Source organism: Salvelinus fontinalis, chromosome 3 (genome assembly GCF_029448725.1).
Source record: "Salvelinus fontinalis isolate EN_2023a chromosome 3, ASM2944872v1, whole genome shotgun sequence".
NCBI classification, from domain to species: Eukaryota; Metazoa; Chordata; class Actinopteri; order Salmoniformes; family Salmonidae; genus Salvelinus; species Salvelinus fontinalis.
This window is the reverse complement of record NC_074667.1, coordinates 39128883-39151529: the sequence shown is the minus strand read 5'-3', so window position 1 is coordinate 39151529 and position 22647 is coordinate 39128883. Positions and strand designations below refer to the sequence as shown.

General features: G+C 44.2%; 2 protein-coding genes across 2 annotated transcripts; one reads left to right on the top strand and one right to left on the bottom strand.

Moving 5' to 3' along the window:
• Window positions 1–2719: 2719 nt before the first annotated feature.
• On the bottom strand, window positions 2720–7886 carry LOC129847478 (PAK4-inhibitor inka1-like). Its single transcript, XM_055915290.1, has 3 exons — window positions 7750–7886; window positions 7594–7631; window positions 2720–4512 (listed from the first exon to the last, which is right to left on the bottom strand). The coding sequence occupies exons 2-3, from the start codon at window positions 7594–7596 to the stop codon at window positions 3529–3531; spliced, it is 987 nt and encodes a 328-aa protein (XP_055771265.1). The 5' UTR covers window positions 7597–7631; window positions 7750–7886; the 3' UTR covers window positions 2720–3528.
• Window positions 7887–13474: 5588 nt separating this feature from the next.
• On the top strand, window positions 13475–21679 carry LOC129834639 (cadherin-related family member 4-like). The gene is made up of 21 exons (XM_055899821.1): window positions 13475–14190; window positions 14724–14747; window positions 15260–15450; window positions 15807–15963; window positions 16118–16209; window positions 16344–16451; window positions 16551–16654; window positions 16798–16934; window positions 17751–17931; window positions 18573–18723; window positions 18826–18928; window positions 19051–19254; window positions 19343–19482; window positions 19660–19801; window positions 19942–20147; window positions 20273–20406; window positions 20667–20717; window positions 20824–20884; window positions 20975–21031; window positions 21126–21153; window positions 21308–21679. The coding sequence occupies exons 1-21, from the start codon at window positions 14124–14126 to the stop codon at window positions 21361–21363; spliced, it is 2394 nt and encodes a 797-aa protein (XP_055755796.1). The 5' UTR covers window positions 13475–14123; the 3' UTR covers window positions 21364–21679.
• The last annotated feature ends 968 nt before the right edge of the window (window positions 21680–22647 follow it).

Sequence of the window (22647 nt, the reverse complement as noted above, 5' to 3'; positions counted from 1 at the left end):
CAGTCTGTTCTTTGTTGAGCGTGTTTCTATAAAAAGATACACATTTTCTCAGCCATCATATGTTTTTCCTTCCTTTTTTTCAATGTGTAAACTTAAGACATCAGAGGATAAGGGTTCAGTTCATCACAGCTGCTTCAGTTAGAATGAGCCTGGCTGGCTTTCCGGTAGAAGACCTAGATAAACAGGCAAAGATAAACCCTCCCAGGGTCCTCCATATCACACATGATTGGTGATGCTGGATGCCCCTATGGAACTCTGGGAGAATGTGTGAGATTCTACACTGGAAACTCTTTCCATCATTACTTCTTAACGCTATCAGTGTACTTTTATCATGAAACTGGACATAATAATTAGAGAAAACCATAAATTAATCTCTATCTTATTTTGGTGTAGATTTCCTCTCTGTCTGTAACCTGTCTGAGTGAGTAAGCATTTTGTACTGAATGAGTGCAAACAAATGGTACCCTCCGTTAGCCAATGAGTGTGGATGAGTGGGCACCACCTGTGAGTTCAGCAGCCAAGTGAGTATTAGAGCTGCTTAAATGAGGCGGTGGGCTGTAAGTTTGTTAGTGAGAGCCCTAAAGCGAGTGATAAGGAGAAAAGTAAACTTCTGCTCCATCTGAACACAGCTGCTCTGCTTAACTTCTCCACACATTGCTCTGTTGGGACATATGGAACATTAGCTCATAAGACATGTGTAGCTGGGGCTGGGGCTGGGGCAGGGGCTCGGGCTGGGGCTGGGGCTGGGGCAGGGGCAGGGGCTGGGGCTGGGGCTGGGGCAGGGGCTCGGGCTGGGGCTGGGGCTGGGGCAGGGGCAGGGGCAGGGGCAGGGGCAGGGGCTGGGGCTGGAGCTGGGGCAGGGGCTGGGGCTGGGGCAGGGGCAGGGGCAGGGGCAGGGGCTGGGGCTGGGGCTGGGGGCTGGGGCAGGGGCAGGGGCTGGGGCTGGGGCTGGGGCAGGGGCTCGGGCTGGGGCTGGGGCTGGGGCTGGGGCAGGGGCAGGGGCTGGGGCTGGGGCTGGGGGCTGGGGGCAGGGGCTGGGCGCTGGGGGCAGGGGCAGGGGCTGGGGCAGGGCCTGGGGCAGGGGCAGGGGAAGGGGCTGGGGGCTGGGGCTGGCAGGCAGGCAGGCAGAGATGTTTGTGTTGATACAGCCTTTCTCTTTCCATGGTCTGTAAATAACATGGTCACCCTCTTTATTCTCTCTGGGATATATTCAGAATTTCTAATATATTCAGTCCTTGTAGGGTAATATAGAGGAGTGAAACAGGGACTTGTGAGAACAATGTGTTTTAACCTACTGAGTTAGATACAGTCCCTTCAGAAAGTATTCACACCCCTTGACTTTTTCCACATTTTGTTGTGTTACAATGTGGGATTAAAAATGGATTTAATTGTCATATTTTGTCAGCAATCTACACAAAAAGAGTATGAAAGAAAAGTATTCAATACATTTTTTTACATTTCACCTTTATTTAACCAGGTAGGCCAGTTGAGAACAAGTTCACATTTAAAACTGTGACCTGGAGAAAAGTGTTAGAATCACCTTTGGCAGCAATTACAGCTGTGAGTCTTTCTCTGTAGATCTCTAAGAGCTTTGCACCTGGACTGTACAATATTTGCACATTATTCTTTAAAAAAAAAATGTAACTCTGTCAAGTTGGTTTTTGATCATTGCTAGACAGCCATTTTCCAAGTCTTGCCATAAATTTTCAAGCCGATTTAAGTCACAACTTTAACTATACCACTCAGGAACATTCAATGTTGTCTTGGTAAGCAACTCCAGTGTAGGTTTGGCCTTGTGTTTTAGGTTATTGTCCTGCTGAAAAGTGAATGTCTCCCTGTGTCCGTTGGAAAGCAGACTAAATCAGCTTTTCCTCTAGGATGTTGCATGTGCTTAGCTCTATTCTGTTTCTTTTATCAACAAAAAAATAACTCCCTAGTCCTTTGCCGATGACAAGCATACCCATAGCATGATGCAGCCACTCCCATGATTGAAAATATGAAGAGTGGTAGTGATGTGTTATATTTGCCTCAAACATAACACTTTGTATTCAGGACATAAAGTTAATTTCTTTGCCACATTTTTTGCAGTTTACTTTAGTACCTTATTGCAAACAGGATGCATGTTCTGGAATATTGTTACTCTGTACAGGCTTCCTTCTTTTCACTGTGTCATTTAGGTTAGTATTATGGAGTAACTACAATGTTGTTGATCCATCCTCAGTTTTCTCCTATCACAGCCATTAAACTCTAACTGTTTTAAAGTCTCCATTGGCCTCATGGTGAAAATCCAGAGTGCTTTCCATTCTCTCTAGCAACTGAGTTAGGAAGGATGCCTGTACAGTGATTGGGTGTATTGATACACCATCCAAAGGTTAATTCATAATTTCACCATGCTCAAAGGGATATTCAATGTCTGCTTGTTTTATATTTACCCATCTACCAATAGGTGCCCTTCTTTACAAGGCATTTGAAAACCTCCCTGGTCTTTGTGGTTGAATTTGTGTTTAAAATGTACAGTACTGCTCGACTGAGTGACCTTAGAGAAAACTGTATGTGTTGAGTATGAGGTAGACATTTAAAAAAAATCATGTTAAACACTATTATTGCACACAGAGTGAGTCCATGTAACCTATTATGTGACGTGTTAAGCACATTTTTACTCCTGAACTTATTTAGGTTTGCCATAACAAAGGGGTTGAATACTTATTGACTCAAGACATTTCAGCTTTTCATTTTTAATAAAAAAATTATAATTTAAAAACACAATTCCACTTTGACATTATGGGGTATTGTTTAGGCCAGTGACACAAAATCTCACAAAAAAGGTTATAACACAACAAAATGTGGAAAAAGTCAAGGGGTGTGAATACTTTCTGAAGGCACTGGGGGATTAAATGAGATGAAAGAGGCCTGGGAAAATATAATGCATTCCAACTTTTGTAAAGATATCTTTGTGATAACTTTGGACTTTCATTTTATCATTAAATTGTTACATAACTTGAACGAGAAAAACGGTTTTAAATAAACAGTGGTCGGTGACTAAATGGTCCAAATGGGTTATCTTCTCAAGCTTGTATGATACCCACCACTCTCTACGCTATTTGCCTAGAGTTTCAATATGATTCTAATTAACAACGTAATTAAACCCTACTTTGTGTTCCTTTTCCCAGAGCAAGAAGTAAAATATGTCTTTGATTATGTGTGTGCAGTGAGTAGTGAAGCGCCTGTCACTCTGACTGACATTCATTCATCTCTGGTGACCACAGCAGGCTAAATACTCTGGCCTCACTTTGACTAGCTCTCCATTCAGTCTGATACCTCCTTCTGACTGGTATTCAGCAACTGTAAAGCCTGTATCTTATAGTTTAATTTGTCATTGACACAACAAATATTTCCAATCTCAAAACATTTGTTTTATTTTTGGCAGTATATAGTCAGAACATAGTGATAACATTTATCATATAAAAATAGTGACTTTGGGGATTGTCCATTGCCTAGAATGAGTGTCTGTTAGTCGCTGACCTGGTGTCAGATGTAGCTGATGATGTCATTACAGATAATAGGCTGTCTGCTGCCAGTCTTCATGAGGGCAGTGAACTGATAGAAGTCTGTGTCTAGTTCATGCAGGCCAGAGTGGGACTGGTGGAAGAAGGGGGACTGGCGTGGGGCAGGGGCCTGCACCCCTAGGGGGCAGGAGAGTCGTTTGGGGGCCATGGCTGTCCGACTCACATGTGAAGAAGAGTCTGAGGACCTCATCCTCACCCTCCCCTCTACACTCTTTGACATCCCAGCTATTTTCCGCCTCATGTTGACCAAGAAGCCAGAGATGGGCTTCAGTTCTGCTGGTTCAGGGCAGTCCGGTAGGTCCATCCAGTTTTGTATGAGGTCAGCAAAGCTGTTGTCCCCCAGTACCAGAGGTTGCCTGTTCCGTCCCCGTGTCAGCAGTGACGTGGTCCAGTCCTCTGGGTCGCTGGCCTCGAATGAGGTCCACCTCTCCAGGCAGGCGTCTGATGTGGATTTGGGCCGGACCAGGCCACTGGGAGCCTGGTTGGTTCGGAGGCAGGCGGAGGAGGACACCCGTACGTTCCTGGTCCTCCTGAGCACCACGGCCTCGTCCTGCCAGGAGGCTTCAGAGTAGCCAGAGTCAAACTCCAGACTCTTCTCACTGCTGGGGGAGGTCAGACCCAGACCAAGGCCCAGACCCAGCCGGCTGCCTGCATCCTCCTCCTCCAGAGGACTGGCCAGACAGCAGGCTGAATCGTAGGTGCTGGCCGTACTGGCGTCAGAGATGCGTAGGCGGGTACGGCGCTCCCGCTGCAGTGCCCTCTGATAGCAGGCTCGTGCCACTGCAGAGCGGTGGACCAGGGTGGGGGCAGGGGTGATGGCAGGGGCAGCAGGGGCAGCAGGGGCAGCAGCAGGGCAGGTCCTTCTCAGGTGCTTCAGGTCCTGCAGGGACCTCATCATGTAGTGCATCTGGTCCCGCAGGCAATCTCCAGAGTCACGCAGACACAGCTGGGAGGGACAAGGGACGCAGTCAGACATAGGCTGGTACACACACACTTTGACACATTACTATGTTTAGATAAAGAAAACACAGTCAGTGGTTGAGTGCTATTATTTTGTGGTAGCAAAGATTTTCTATTAAGCCTGTGAATACATAATCACACAATGCATGTTGTATGTCTAAATAAAGTCCAGCCTGCTGCAGATGTTTGATAGACCGAACATTCTTAACAAAGTCTGAGCTGAACTCTTTCTAATAAGCACACTGCATTTGTTGGTGACTATAGTGGAGACCAGCTCTGTAGGGCAGGCTCAGACTTGAAGAGTGGGTGACTGCTGATAAGTTTCGACTGTCTGGAAGAGCTACGCCTCTTTTGTAAACTTGAACTCACACTGCCAAACGGACGTAAATACTCCCCTCAAACATCCATCTGAGCGGTAAACAACACCCATGCTCTACCTGTCCTGCTCTACCTGTCCTGCTCTGCCTGTCCTGCTCTACCTGCCCTGCTCCAACTGTCCTGCACCCTTCTCAGATACATAACTATCACACCACACTTGACCAGTTTTCATATGGATCCACCCAAGTTGTTTTAGCAACCACAACAAAAAGTTTAATTTTATTGTTGGACATAAAAGACTGTAAAAACACCAGCAAATCAGCTCCAAGTGATTTACATTTTGGAAATCTGTTCCAAAGTATTCCCACGCATAATAGAGAGATATATGTGATCATATACAACTGTTAGCATGGTTTGAAATAATTATGTTTTAGTCAAATATTATATATGTTTGGGCTTCTTGCGGTCAATTTGCAGTATACAAATGATTTGTAATTATGTTCAGGCCTCCTGACCCTCTGCTCAAGAAAAAATTGTGGCTGAATCTAGTTGATGATCCTTGCTCAAAGGGTGATCTGCATGGGGATTGAGGCTTCTCTGGCACAGGCACAGGATGTAGGTATAACTGTGTGTGTCTCTTTAAGGGTGAGGGATGCCTGCATATGGAAGTCAGCTGTGACACACTAAAGAGCATATACTCTCATTTCCTCTCCCTTTGATTCACAGGGACCAACTCCGATTGGTCCAAACCAACCAGTGAGCAGCGTCCACACTCAAAATCAAACAGGGTTGACTGAGCATAACGGTGCGCGAACCACGTACGACATTACCTCTGATTGAAAAAGGTGGCCTACAAAACATACACAAACTGATACTTAAAAAAGTTGGATAGAAGAGTAAATCATGTAGTACTGACAGAAATGTTAACTTAGTTCAAAATAAAACATTGAGAGGATCCGTTAAGTCCTTTCATGACAGGGATAATACCTTTCGACAGTACCAAATAGCATGACAATATTAAGTTTCCAAAAATTTTGAAAATGTATTATACTTTAAATGTCCGGATGTCATACTAATTTCGGCTTTGGCAACAGCTGATCAATTAGATATGGGGATTCGCTACCGAATTGAACGAATAGCGGGAAACAACGCAATCGCGCACAACGCATTCAAATAGTATTAGCATTTTTTTTTAGTATGGTTTAAATGCCAGAATGATATAATCATTTCGGCTCTTCATCTAGTAAAATTCGATGCAGACTTTTCCACAATGCATTGGAAGAGTTGGGCTGTGAGTGATAGGCCCTAGTTCTCTTCAAGTAGACAACAACATAACTACCGTAAGATACTTAATTGCGAAGATGCCCAAAGCTTCTGCGATGGTGTTCAAATGTAGGCTAAGTAGTTTTTGTTCTCCTTAAAATGATCAGGAGTATTGCATCATAGGCTACATCTTTGAAAACAGTTTTTTCTTTGTGAAAGTGGATTTCTGTTTTCTCACTGAAAAGTGTTTCTTGTTGTTTTGGGCTTAGTCGGAGCTTTTAAACTAAATACCACCCGCATTCGGCCCCGCCACACCTACTCAGCCAATCAGGAGCTGCTACTGCGTTGCAGCCATGGAATACTGCATACTTTTGACTAAACAGTATGTCCTAAATAGTATGTGACAATGACTAAATAGTATGCAGTTTAAGTATGTAGTACAATAGTATGGGTATTCGAACTTGGCCACTGTACCTTTACCTTCCATACCTTTATGGGGGACTGATCTGACAGTGAGGTGAGAAATGTTTAGCAGACCAGAGGAGGAGAAACATGGAGCCCTCTGAGACACAGATTTATGTCTGACCATAGAGGTCACATTCAGTGAATGAACAGTTCTGTTCACGCCATAGTCCTCTCTTTCCTGTTCTGTCAGTGTGTGTGACCCTATGCCCTGTCATGCAGTGGGTAAGAGCCCAAACTTCTCTATTGTCCACTGAAGCATTTGGCCCTGTGCTAAGACCTTCTGCCTCTGTTTGCTTTCATCACAACAAAGTTAGATAGAGTGGGAACTTGAGAATGCAGCCACAACACAGGTTGTGTGGTACACTCAGACACAACAGACAAAAATTGCCTATAAAAGTCTGACTTATATAAAACATTATAATTTAGCTATAATAACCTTCCTGTAGGGATTGTTTTTTTGTTGCCAAAATGGACAAAGTGGTAAAATCACATCTATAGTTTCAAGAGATACTGTAGCCCTCCACAAAGGAAAATACTCTTTACAATTACAGGAAATTATGATGCCCTTTTCATACAGTGAAAATGAAAAGTATATATAACACTTTAGACACCCATCTGGCTCATAGATATAGAGTACATTAACTAACTGCCATGTGTTTGTTTACCCGACTCATGGCATAGCATCCCTCTGCAGATGCATTTGGGTATCTAGCCAGACATTATGCGTGATAACGCCGTCTTTGCACAGAGCATTGTTCCCTTGCAGATGTTGTCCCGATATGCTGGTATAAAACCCCATCATTTCAGGGACTGACATTTAATTTAGTATCTTGAAATACAATTGACCTATTTAATTTTAAATATGGTAGGCCTATAGTTGATCTAATTCATTGCCATTTTACGCACAATTACAATTTGAGCAGACTGTGTATAAACCAATTTCAGTGCCATTTCCCACTACTGTACTGTATTGCTTGGCAATCTAATGTATGGTTAGGTTACAGAATGGAAAAATACTTACCATTTTATTTATTTCAGAGTGACCGTCACAATTAACTCCTAAAAGAGAAAATAGGAGGAGATCAATTCCTGCAAGTTTTTGTCTAAAATACAGTAAGTGCGAAATCCATCATAATTGTAGCCTATAATCCACTTGAACTAGTCTGTTAATACTCACATTTGATATGGCACGTTGCATCCAATTTGACCTGAATCCATAAAGGGTTGATATGTTCCCATAAGTAAGTCAATTTTGCGCACAGCTCTTGGTATGAATCCTCGGGACTGAAGGCGCACTGTGAAGTGTAGTGACTTTGTCTGATTCGTTTCTTTTCCAGCGTGCGCTCTCCAGCCAGTTAGAGCGTTGCATCTCTGAAGCAGCCAATCCGAGTTTGAGATCTGAGCAAGTGAATTAACAAATCATCACCTCTTTACTATGCACATCTGGACATGCTGTATCATGCGCTGGACTGAATAGAAATAGATTCAGATAGTCATCGGTGGCATATATTGCATATTAAAATAGGTCAACTTGGTCATAAAAATGTAGCCTTTCATAGTGCTATGTATTTAATAATACACAATATTAAATACATGACAGATGTGTGCAAATATTTGTGTTCTTTTTTTTGTACTTAACATGCCCGTTTTTTTTATTTTATCCCTAGGGCATAGGCTACTATAATTATCCTCTGAACCCCCCACCCCACCCCCTAAAAAGTTAGGATTTATTAGGATTTTTTTTTTTACATAAGTGTTTGGGGTGAGAGTAAAAGAAATAGAATATATTGTTATTTATCTTATATTGTAAGTAAAATGTGTCCTTTGTAGTTGTCAGAGTCTAGGTGATGTGGGTAAGGCGGAGTCAGGCGCAGGACACAGAGATGAGTAATAATAGTAACTTCACTCAAAAATAATCTTCCAACAACAACGAATAATCCAGAATCACATAAACGAGACAACTGACAACAATAAACACACACAAAACCATGATGGCTCCAGAGGGTTAAATAGGGAAATAATAAAAACGTAATGGGAACCATGTGTGTACAATACAGACAAAACAAATGGAAAAAGAAATGTAGATCGGTGGAGGCTAGAAAGCCTTGACAGTACCCCCTCCCCTTGAAGCGCGGCTCCAGCTGCGCGCCGACACCGGCCTCGAGGACGACCCGGAGGACGAGGCGCAGGACGATCCGGATGGAGACGGTGAAATTCCTGCAGTAAGGAAGGGTCCAGGATGTCCTCCACCGGCACCCAGCATCTCTCCTCAGGACTTAGAAAACCGATCCACAACAACCAGGATCGTGGTGTTTCCCTGTGACGGAGGAAGATCCGTCACGAAATCCACCGATAGGTGTGACCACAGCCGTTGTGGAACGGGTAGGGGTTGTAATTTCCCTCTGGGCAGGTGTCTAGGTGCCTTGCACTGGGCGCACACTGGGCAGGAGGAAACATAAACCCTCACGTCCTTAGCTAAAGTGGGCCACCAGTACTTCCCACTAAGACAGCGCACTGTCCGACCGATGCCAGGATGACCAGAGGAGGGTGACATGTGAGCCCAACAGATCAAACGATTGCGGACATCAGATGGAACGTACAGACGCCCAACTGGACACTGGTTGGGAGTGGGCTCTGTACATAATGCCCGCTCGATGTCCGCGTCCACCTCCCATACCACCGGTGCCACCAGGCAAGAAGACGGAAGTATGGGAGTGGGATCCGTGGACCGCTCCTCTGTGTCATACATCCAGGACAGTGCGTCTGCCTTAGCATTCTGGGAACCTGGTCTGTAGGAAAGGGTGAAAACAAAACGGGTGAAAAACATGGTCCAGCTTGCCTGACGAGGGTTCAGTCTCCTCGCCGCCCGGATGTACTCCAGATTGCGGTGGTCAGTCCAAATGAGGAAAGGGTGTTTAGCTCCCTCAAGCCAATGCCTCCACGCCTTCAGAGCCTTGACAACAGCCAACAGCTCCCGATCACCCACATCATAGTTTCGCTCCAGTACTTCTTGTGCCTCCTCCCCGCACTCGCCCTGAGTTGCGTGTCATCAGCCCGGTGCCACCTGTACCGGTCCCACACATTAGGCCTACAGTGCGCCTCCACAGTCCAGTCCGTTCTGTGCCTCCTCCCCGCACTCGCCCTGAGGTGCGTGTCATCAGCCCGGTACCACCTGTACCGGTCCCACGCATCAGGCCTCCAGTGCGCCTCCACAGTCCAGTACGTCCTGTGCCTCCTCCCTGCACTCGCCCTGAGGTGAGTGTCATCAGCCCGGTGGCACCTGTACCGATCCCACGCATCAGGCCTCCAGTGCGCTTCCACAGTCCAGTACGTTCTGTGCCTCCACCCCGCACTCGCCCTGAGGTGCATGTCATCAGCCCGGTGCCACCTGTACCGGTCCCACGCATCAGGCCTCCAGTGCGCCTCCACAGTCCAGTACGTCCTGTGCCTGCTCCTCACGCTCGTCCTGAGGTGCGTGTCACCAGCCCGGTACCACCAGTCCCGGCCCCACGCACCGAGCTTCTGGCAACAGTTCCCAGTCCAGAGCTTCCGGCAACAGTTCCCAGTCCAGAGCTTCCGGCGACATTTCACAGTCCGGAACCTCCAACGAAAGTCCACAGTCCGGAACCTCCAACGACGGTCCACAGTCTGGAACCACATACGACGGTCCACAGTCCGGAACCTCCTGAGACGGTCCACAGTCCGGAGCCTCCAGCGACAGTCTGCGTACCAGAGCCTCCAGCGACGGTCTGCGGTCCAGAGCCTCCAGCGACGGTCTGCGGTCCAGAGCCATCTGCGAGGGTTCCCAGTCCGGAGCCTCCGGCGACGATCTACGGTCCGGAGTCCCCGGCGACGATCCACGGTCCGGAGTCCCCGGTGACGATCTATGGTCCAGAGTCCCCAGCGACAAACCACGGTTTGGTTCCTCCGGTGACGATTCACGGTCCGGAGTCCCCGACGACGATCTACAGTCCGGAGTCCCCGGCGACAATCCACGGTCCGGTGCCTCCGGCGACGTACCGCGGTCCAGTTCCTCTGGTGAAGATCCACGGTCCAGTTCCTCTGGCAAAGATCCACGATCTGGAGTACCCGGCGACGATCTACGGTCCGGTTCCTCCGGCGACGATCCACGGTCCGGAGCCTCCGGCAACAACCCACGGTCCGGTTCTTCCGATGACGTATCCACGAGCAGAGTGGGTACTTCGCCCCGCACCGGAGCCGCCCCAGACTGTAGATTCCCACCCGGGACCCTTCCCTATTGAGTCAGGTTTTGAGGTCAGAGTCCGCACCTTTGGGGGTGGTACTGTCACGCCCTGACCATAGAGAGCTGTTTATTCTCTATGTTGGTTAGGTCGGGGTGTGATTAAGGGTGGGTTATCTAGGGGAATTAAATATCTATGTTGGCCTGGTATGATCCCCAATCAGATGCAGCTGTTTGTCGTTGTCTCTGATTGGGGATCATATTTAGGTAGCCATTTCCCCATTGTGCTTTGTGGGATCTTGTCTAGGCATAGTTGCCTGTGTGCACTATTTTGAGCTTCACGTTTCGTTAGTTCGCTTTATTGTTTTTTTCCCTTTGAGTTTTCTATTCCAAATAAAAGGATGGAAACATACCACGCTGCGCCTTGGTCCAATCATTATGACGAGCGTGACAGATAAGCTGTTGAAAAGCTGTTGAAAAATTATTACACAGTTCTAACAACTCACTTAACTATTCCTGAGATACTCACCTTCTAGAAATAATTTGAATATCAAACTCATGAAAATGAAAATTAATGTGCTAATTTTGATGGCAGCTATTTTTTTAAGAGCCAGGAAGATACAGTTTTCAAGGGCACACATCCTGCACATGTGATATCTTTGAAAAGCCCAGACTGTCCTCTCAACGGGAAAATATGACTTAATACAGTGGCTTTTATATCCTCAGAGATACGGTCCAAGAACTGATGTCCACTAGAGAAGACAAAAATGAATTGCTGGGTCTCAGTAGGATAAATATATACCAGAAATGCTTTATGCATCTCTGCAGCCTGGTCTCATAGACTAGACATGACATAGTAAACGTAAATCCAGGACACTAAAATTAGTATGATGTGTTGCGTTTGGTATAGTTACATAAGACACAATGTTACTTAAGGCAAAAACAACAGGTGGGTTGTTAGTCGGGTTGGGTGTATAAAGAGAACATCTAGCAACCCAAAGGTTGTGTGTTGGAATCTCATCACGGACAACTTCATCGAATGATCTACTTTGCAACTACTTGCTACCTTTTAGATACTTTCCAACTACTAGCATGATAGCTAACCCTTTAACCTAACTCCTAACCTTAACTCTAACCCTAACCCATAACCCCTAGCCACCTAGCTAACGGTAGCCACAACAAATTTGAATTCGTAACATATCATACTTTTTGCTCATTGTACAAATTGCATTTCATAACATATTGTACTAATTGAATTTCATAACATATCATACGAATTGCAATTCGTAACATATCATTTTAAATGGATGATGGACATCCACAAATTAACACATACTATATTAAACATAGCATATCATACTAATTGGAGTGTATTGGCTTTACATTTACTATGTTACATCTATCCCTGAGTCCAGGTTGGTCCCTGAGGTCACATGAGTTCAATTAGTCACAAGGATTAGTCTCTGGGAGAACCTTGCGGAACCAGCAATCCAAATGGGAAACAGTCAAATCTTTAAAATATGTGAGGCTGCATTGTGCTCTTGCTGATGATTTTTACTTGAAGGATTGCAAATATTTTACAGTATGCCAGCAAACAGACTGGTCAAAATGAAATCAGCCCTGAAAACATTTTCAAATGTGCCCTATATTGTGGAGGCTCCAACAGAATGTCATCTACAGTATAAGTACATTATATACCATACACGTAAGTGCTTTAAAGCACCAAGTTGAAACAATATCAAATAATTTTCCATGCCCCTGTTTGGGTAAAAAGCTAAGGGATGGGGCTGGAGAAATGGAACCACTCTCAAATTCATAGACAGAGGTATGCAAGGACTGACCATCCATGATATTCAAATGATAGTTTTAACCATGTTTTCAGTCTGTATAGTCTTATTTTACATGTCCTTTGTTTACAAACATTGGAGTAAAACAAGCTTATATTTTGGGTTCTGATGGGGTACAACGGTTGCACTAAGCTCATGAAGCATTTATAAGTTATATTCTTCAAGAATCAATGGGCACATGTAATTAATTTACGTAGCAATGAATGTAGCAACTGCAGATTGCCCCTTTAAGTATATTGTGCAGCAAATATTACTGAAATGACAGATTCATTAAATATTTGAAAATTATAGCACCTGAAGGTTGCCACAGGAATAGAATTGTATAGGTCCACATATGTCGCCATCTAGTGAGATAGATGCTGTACTGTACAGAATGCCACTGAGCAGGAGAATATCATCTACTGTCAATGGGTCATCAGTACCCATTTGCAACATTCTTGTAATGTATTGTTATTCATGTCAGTGTTAAGGTAAGCGATGTACAACTGTTCACTGTTCGTTGGACTAATCCGCATTTGATAGTCTACTATTCATGTGCAGATGTACACATCTCATCAACCATGATGTGACCAGACTGTGTAGAGTGCATCACACATGGCATATCTCAACCTGGGAAGTGAGTAGTTTATTCAGTCCATACATATTTTCCCATACAGTGCAAAATCAAATATATAACCTTGTTCACCAGATGCCTGACAACTCTGTCCGGTAATGGTGTTTTACTAAGTAGACCTACTTCTAATGCAGCCTACTAAAACCAGCCCCGGCTTCCTCATTGACATCTTTATAGTGCCCATGGGGCTGATTTTATAATGATGTGGCATGTGTGTATTATTGTGTCAGTGTGAATTAAGTAATTCACAAGATGTTCCCATCTTTGCTTTTAGGGTCTTTTGTGTGTTTTTGTGAAAGGGCCTCTGCTTTCTATAAAAGGGTCCCTCTTCATAATTGAATAATGTCTCTGTCCATTAACAACTGCACACCTCAATGATAAACCTTTCTCTGTACATAATAGCAGCTGTAAATGCCTCTGCCCATACATTTTGGATCAATTATGTCTGTTTTTATCTACATGCATTAGGCCTAAGTAATTACACTGTGCCTCTTTGAGTGTGTTTTTGACCATTACTGCATTATGATGGATTGAAATGTGAATTTATTTTTGGAACATCCAGGCATGTCCTTCTCCCTGCTTGGTTTACAGAGCATATCTAATGTGTCAGTCAGTATACATGTGTTGCTATGGAGTTTTCATGTGTTGCCCAGTCTCTTTACTCAATACATGTTATCAGTTCATCTTGACTTTAGGATCATAAATGTGTCAAGACCAGGCAGAGTTGATATGGTCATGTACTTTACATCTGAGGAGGGGTACGTTTGTTTGGTAACCAGGGCTGAGGAACACAGAACACACAGCCTTACTAGCTCTACTAGGTCTTCCCAGTTCTACACAGTCTAGATAATCAGCTTCCCAGTTAACACCACCAGCCTTAACCTCCAACTATGGGTGTCTACAATCTCCTCTGTCTACTGCTCCTAACATCTTTTTTACAGCTTCACATTTTGACCGGTGAGTTCATTAAGAACTATCTATAACATACATCTTTGAAATCAAATTTCATTGGTCACATACACATGCTTAGCAGATGTTATTGCAAGTGTAGCGAAATGCTTGTAAAAGTTTCCTAAGGACTAGAAGCGAGGTAGCCCTCTCTGTCGACGCCATCTTACATCTTGCGTCAGTTGGAAACGTCGAATATCGAAGTATCAAAGTATGGAGGAATGGGTACTCGGGCTGGTGAAAATGTGGAAGTGAATCTGAATCTATTCATGAATCTATTCCGATGGACAAGCTGTAGATGGACATCATAACTAAAAGCCCACCTTTCTCTATCAATTGAAAATAGGACTTCCGAAACAAGTTGAGACTATTACATTTTGTATATGTAGTGGAGATGTACCATGGAACCTGATTTTATACTGCCACAGTTGTACAATGTTGTGAAGTCAAAAGTCTGATGAGATACACTTCAAATGCTTGCAACCAAATTGATCAAGTGCTCTTATTAATTCATCTTATTCTGTGCTGTTCATGGTCCAAAGGAGCGTGTGTTTCCATAGCGACTGGTGAGTTACCTGTGTTTGTTGTCAGTAAAGGAGTTTGTGTCTAACTGTGTCTGCAGTGCTCCCCAGTGCACTGCTGTGTGCCTAAGTAATTAATCTTGTATTTCTAATACCATTGAATAAATATAATTTATTAATCCCCCTGTCTCGCTCTTTCTCCCTGTACAGTAGTCTATTACACCATGTATAATATGCCAATATATATGTAGCTATGCCCTACTACACTACATATTTCTATTCTGTGCAGTGGTGTATTCTGGTACTGGTACTCCCTGTATTTAGCTCAATTCTTGTGTATTTTATTTTACTCCTTGTGTAAGTTACTATTTAATTTTGGATTATCTTTTAAACTCTGCATAATTGGGAAAGGTTTGTAAACAAGTATTTCACTGTAAAGTCTACACCAGTTGTATTTGGCAGATGTGATAAATACAATGTGATTTGATTTGGACAGGAGCTCTGAATGTTCTGTTTAGAGTTTAGAGCTGCGTGGACTGTGCTGTGGCTCCCTCTAGGGTTCATAGGCCTCCCTGCCTCTGTGTCTGTATCGGAGAGCACCCGTCCCAGGAGTGTGGTGGTGGAGTTTCAGGTGCAGAGCTCCAGTCTTCTCCCCACAGTCAACATCCTCTCTGTCAACCCAGAGTTAGCAGTGTTTGAGACGCCCATCGTCAACCCTACTAACGTCTCTGGTATCTTCAATGTCCAGGTCGGAACAGCCAATTTTGTCAAATATCAGTTCTCATGTATCTTTATTGTCATCTGCTTTTTATACTGATGAAGACGTAACATTTTTTTGACATTCTAACCTAACCCCAGCTTCATGTCCACATCCCAGCTCAACCATAACCCTAGCCTCAGCTACAACTACAACCCTAATCCTCAACCCCAACCCCAACAATAACCCTAGCCTCAGCTACAACTACAACCCTAATCCTCAACCACAACCATAACTCTAGGATTATGTCCAGATCCCAGTTCAACCCTGACCTCTGTTTTGCACATGAACAAATGAGACATTTGTAAAGATAAATGTTTTGCATCTAATATGGTGTACATGTGTAGATAGTGTTGAGCGGTTCTCTGGACTATGAGAAGGCCAGCATGGTGAGTGTTCGTCTGGGCCTGGTCACCTCATCAGGCCGTGCAGAGCAGACCTTCCATATCAGGGTGGTGGATGAGAACAACACGCCACAGTGTGAACCTCTGTTCCAGCTGCCTGGTAACACAACCTCACCTCAACCACTACACATACATTATACACTGTTTCCAAGGCTAGTACATGTTAATTACGGTGTTATTACTATGTTATAAGGTGAGTGTGTTGTTGAGGGACGTTGTAATGAGTAGATGGTCTGATGGGTGTTTGTGTTCAGGAGTTGAGGTTCATGTCCCAGAGAACCTTCCTGTTCCTGTGACTCTCTACACTGTCCTGGCCTCCGACGCAGACCGCAATGACACACTCTCTGTAATAAACACACTACCTCCTCATTACTTTCTGATCTCAGCTGTATTACTGTACCAATACATTGCCTAATCCTATTCAGTATAGGTTTAGACCGAGTGTTGACACCCGTTCTGGTTTGTGGGTTTGTGCTGCAGTTCTCTATCAGTCAGGTCTTGCCCAAATCCTCCAAAGGACAGTTCCACGTCAGTGGAGGCGGCAGCATCATCTCAAGCCAACCATTTGATTACCACACAGGGCCAAGGGTGAGGGTGTGATATTATGTATACCTTTATGTATAAAGACATGTTTTAGAAGTATGTTTTATCCGAATGATTTCCTCCTCGTGTGATGCTGTTGAACAGGAATTGATGCTGTCTGTGGTTGTGAGAGACAAACAGGGGGCTAACTGTACTGGGACAGTCAGGATCAAGGTGCTGAAAGTCTACAACCCTCCTCTGGATCTGCTGTGAGTTCAACAGAATGATGCCTTGCCTTCTTAATGTTTATCTATCACTCCCAGTCGGGAGGGTTTATGATACGATATTGATACGATATTGTGTTTATTAGATTTAAATGTTAAAGGTGTGGTTAACTCAGATCTCTTGTCAGTCTTGTTTCCCAGAATGTGTCCATCTTTGAGAACCAAGGACCTGAGGATATTGTAGCTATCGTCAGAGCTAACCTCACCATCCCTGATGTACTCTACACTTTTGTAAAAGATTATCCCCATTTCAAGATTGGTAGAGGTTCGGATTTTCTAATTCTTATCTCACCAATATTATGTGATGAAAATCAATGTTTTTATAATATCATCTTTGCATTGAGATGCATAAATGGCTGAATCATAATTTGAGATTTCAACGTGAAACTCAATTTTCTTTGCGTAAATCCTCGACATCAGTGAATAATGATCTGTTCCCTATATACATTTAATTGTTAGGAAACTACTACTAAATATCACTTAAATTGGTACAGGACTCTCACTAACTGGTGCAAAAAATATAGCCTCAAAATATGTTCATGAGTGAGAAACAACAATACCATGCACCCACTGGTGTTCAAAAGGTTTTTGGTGCTCCAAAAATGAGGTATGATATTGTATTCTGAATTACAGTAAATTACTGGCAGAAATTGCTTACTGTGGAATTTCAGGACAAGATTTGTAGAATTCCAAAAATACAGTATTTTACTTTATTCTGTGGTGGTACAGCATTCTCACTCATGGGTGCAGCAAATATAGCCTCTTACAAGGCACGCCTTAATATGTTAATGAGCCAGAGACTCGTTGCCCGCCCGCATTTTCCCACAATGCACCATAATTAATACCGTTAACACATTTATGGTGTTTTACTGTGCTTTTTACAGTATTTTACTGTTGAAATTACATAAAAGTTTTACAATGTGCTGTAAAACAAATGTATGGTATTTTACTGTGCATTCTACGGTAATCTACTGTATACAGTTTATACAGTGTCATTTGGTCAATTAATACATCTGCTAACAGTGAATGATTTGCCCCCGAAGTGTTGAACTGTCTCTCTTCCTGTCTCTTATCCTATCAGAGGACGGTATCATCAGAACAGCCTATAACCTGGACCTGGAGGCGGAGCGGGCCCTGGCCCACAGTGTTCTATTGGTCAGAGCCTACAGCGTGGCAGTGGAATGTTCAGCTACCGCCACTGTCACGGTCAACGTTTTGGATGTCAATGAGTTCCCACCCTTCTGCTCCCCCTCAGTGTTTGTGTAAGTAACAGGACTCTACTGGATCACTGGGCACCTGACTAAAATCAGCCCTATATGTATATCTTTGATAGATTACATTAGGTCATGTCTATGGCCAGGAGTTTTCCATGACCACGACTATAACTCCCTGAGGTCCAGACAGCAGTGTCCCAAAGGCTGATTCACGGGGGGGATTGGCGTAGAGAGGATATAGGGGTGTACGGTGTTAGAGTAATGGTGGTAATTAGGACAAGACAAGCACCATTAAGATGCAGTCTCCACTACAAATGAATGACCACCCAGTCTGTATGACCTACTTCATACCCACCATCATTATCACTATCCGACTGCAGCCTAATTATGAATGATGATATGTATTATTGGACAGAAGTTGGAGATAACTGGGTCTGAATTACTGCTTTTAATCAGTGCAGAGAAATCCCATTTGGGTCTGAGATAAGGCTCTTATGCAGTGTGTGACATTAACTATTCTTATACATTTTAGCTAAAATAAAACAGATGTTTATAGAAATGTAGTCTAATAATCTAATTGAATTTAAACAGTTCAATCATTTCACCTTTTCTGTAAATGGTTTTGGAAATGCAAGTAGAACAGCAGTTTGCCAGATTGAACACACACCGTGTGTCCTGTTGTGTTGTAGGCTGGAGGTGTCAGAGACCATTGAGGTGGGCAGCAGCCTGGGCTCACTGACCTGTGTTGACATTGACGTCAGTAACCAGAGTGTGTCGCTCACACTCGTCAATAACAGATTATCACTGCTCAAATTCCGCGTCAAAGACGGACAGCTCCAGGTAACCATGATAATGATTTAACAATGCATAATATTTGATGTACTATTACTATTCGAGTGTATGTCTTGATAAAGTGAGGGCTCGATTCAATATGTCTGCCAGGTTAACAACACTCTGAACTACGACTCTGCTGAGATGGCCACCAATAACTTCCAGTATGAGGCCACCATCTTGGCTACGGACGCAGGCACCCCTCCTCTCACATGTCAGTTCACTTTGTGTTGTTCCCTGTGTGTCATGTACACAGTACACCATCATCTAATATATGTGGCAGTTTACTTCGAAGTTATAGGATGGCAGTGTAACTCCGTTTCTCTCCGTATCCAGCCCAGGTGCGTGTTCTGGTCAGTGTAACCCCAGTCAATGAACATGATCCAGTGTTTCAGACTTTGTTCTTCAGTGTCCCAGAGGGCACCAGGCCTGGTACGGCAGTGGGGACGGTGGTGGCCAGAGACACAGACTGGCCCTTTGGCAACATCCGCTACTCAATCACTACAGGAGACGCCATGTTCACTATTGACCCTGAGGGAGGTGAGGCTACAGCTGAGCACACAGGGATCAGCTTAAGATTCTTAGTTAACATTTAACATCCATAAATAGGCTGCATCTCTCTCTCCAGGGGAGCTGTATCTGGGCGGAGAGCTGGACTTTGAGGAGCAGCAGGTGTATGTAGTGGGGGTTCAGGCTGAGGATTATGAGCAGGATATGGACCGTACCAACCGCAAGAGAAGAACAGTGGACATCACCGTACAAGTGGAGGTGAGGAATGGACAGAGAGCTAAAGCACCATTGTACATGTATCTACTACAGGATAACAGAGTACATACTTTTGGACATTTATCCATATAATACCATAGATTAAAAATGGTTTTGGATGTAAATTGTGAAAACTAATGATTACTCTGTATCCATTCCATCCTCTCTCTTCTCTGTCAGAATGTGAATGATAATGCTCCAGTGTGTGACCCAATCTCCTATGAGTCCACCATCTTCTCCACCTTGTCTAATAAACTCCCCATCCTCTCACTCAGCTGCGCTGATGCAGACAGCGACAGACTAACAGCTACCATCACTAATGGTACACAGTGTGTGTAACTGAGTGTGTTTCAGTTTACACCAATATTCCCCACCACACTCTCAGGCTAAGTCAGCTAAAGATTTGTTGTTAATCAAAAGTATGTTTGCATATCTGAGCACGTGTGATTTCATTCACGACAGGTGCTGCAGTGGACCGGTTTCTGATGACCGGGTTGAGTCTCGTCTCCAAAAATGTGTTCTCCTACGTGGTGGATGGGGTTTATGACCGCACCATGTTTGAAGTCACCATCTCTGTGTCGGATGGCAGGCATCACACTGAGGCTGTGGCCTACATCTACGTAGTTCCCTGGACCACTACTGTTCCTACTACTACTACTACCACTACAGTAAGATCAGCCTTGTAGAGACATGGTACACACCCCTGTAACACAGCTACTTCATATGAAGGAAAACCTTTCACAACAGGAGACCCATAAGAGACTGTATCATCTCTTTGCTGTCCCTCCTCTAGGCTAAACCTCCACACGTGGTCACAGTGATGTCAGACTACTGGGATCCAGAGCCTTGGTTTGTTGCTGTGGTGACGGTTACCGGCATCCTGCTCTTGCTGGTCACAAGTCTGCTCATCAGGGCCATTCTGAGCCGGTGATTTACCCCCCCACCCCCACCCCACACACACACTGACCACCTATGCCCAACTCTCTCGCTCTAGACTCTTAAAAATAAGTCTGAAGTGATGATGTCGAGCAAGGTTGCATAACTCTGGTCCTTGACAAACTCTGTTCAGTTAATCCACTCACTGTAGAGTTTACAAGATCTGCTCTCCCATGGAAGCAGCAGGGTTTTCAGCGGGGGTTAGGTTAGTGTAACAGTCCATAATAAGAATTCTATGTTTATGCCTGCAGCGTCTATGGTTGGGGACCAAAAGATGAGCCTGAACCTCCATCAAATAAGACGTGAGTACCATTAGAGAACCAAGTTTTGAATTATAAGCCATTATTAATTGTTATAAACATTTTACCACTAACTCACAACGTACTGTGTAATATGTTATCTGAGCAGGGAAGAGATCGGCAAAATGAACACAGAAGTGAGTCAAAATGGGGCCAGTGAAAATGACCAGGCAAGTTTGGATCAATGGTTTCCAATTGCATCCTGCTGAGAATAAATATGTGAAACAGCGTGGGTTTACCTTTGAATGTGTTTCTCCAAGGCTTCACTAGATGGCACCCTCCGTCTGTCTAAAGTCAGCATACAAGACGACCTGCTGGTAGGTGTCCATTGCCTATGGAAACTCTATGGGTTACAGTCAACATTGGGTCCAGGCTTAATAGAGATTTAACGGGTCATTTCTGTTCTCTCAGAGGTTTGATGGGAAGGCACAAGATCCAGGTAAGAGCTGGGCTTACAAACCACCAAAATTTTCCAATATTCATATTAAGCTAATCATCTTCTGGAATTTATCAAAACATATGAATTAATACAATGTTTCGAGGTTTTCAGGCCTAAAATGTGAGTAGTAATTGGAAAACATGATTTTTGTTAGTTTCAGGGCGCAGTTACCTGTTCAACTCTTCCAGTGGTGAACGGCGTTGGTTGTAGGGGACGTCCAGTCTTACCATCAACGACCTGCACTGATTTATGTGCTGTTTATACCATCTGTAGCTGAAGAGGATTCATATGATGTGGATTCATATGATATGGATTCATATGATGTGTGCAATCAGGCATTTTAGCATAATTGTGATTTCAATTACAGCTCCATTTGAAGTTTGTAAGAGTGATATTGTAAAAGGTACTATTTAATACATAATCGTGTTGGAGGCTACTCCTTAATTACTATTCCTGTGTGTGTACTCATGTAGTTCAGCATCAACAACAGTATACCTTATATATACAAACGTTTGTGGACACCCCTTCAAATGAGTGGATTTGGCTATTTCAGCCACACCCGTTGCTGATTGGTGTATAAAATCTAGCACACAGCCATGCAATGTCCATGGACACAGATTGGCAGTAGCATGGCCTTACTGAAGAGCTAAGTGACTTTTAATGTGGCACTGTCATAGGATGCCACCTTTCCAACAAGCCAGTTCATCAAATTTCTCCCCTGCTAGAGCTGCCCCAGTCAACTGTAAGTGCTGTTATTGTAACGTGGAAACGTCTAGGAGCAACAACGGCTCAGCCGCAAAGTGGTAGACCACACAAGCTCACAGAACAGGACCGCTGAATGCTGAAGCACGTAAAAATCGTCAATCCTCGGTTGCAACACTCATTACTGAGTTCCAAACTGCCTCTGGAAGCAACATCAGCACAATAACTGTTTGTCAGGAGCTTCATGAAATGAGTTTCCATGGCCGAGCAGTCACACAAAAGTCTAAAATTACCATGCATAATGCCAAGCGTTGGCTGGAGTGGTGTAAAGCTCACCACATTCAGACTCTGGAGCACAGGAAACATGTTCTCTGTAGTGACGATTCACTCTTCACCATCTGGCAGTCCGACGATGGGTTTGGCGGATGCCAGGAGAACTCTACCTGCTCCAATGCATAGTACCAACTGTAAAGATTGGTGGAAGAGGAATAATGATCTGGGGCTATTTTTTCATGGGTCGGGCTAGGCCCATTAGTTAAAGTGAAGAGAAGTCTTCGCTACAGCATACAATGACATTCTAGACGATTCTGTGCTTCCAAATTTGTGGCAACAGTTTGTTTCAGCATGACAATGCTCCCATGCACAAAGCGAGATCCATACAGAAATTATTTGTTGAGATCAGTGTGGAAGAACTTGACTGGCCAGCACAGAGCCCTGACCTCAACCCCATCGAACACCTTTGGGATGAATTGGAACGCCGACTGTGAGCCAGGCCTAATCGCCAAACATCAG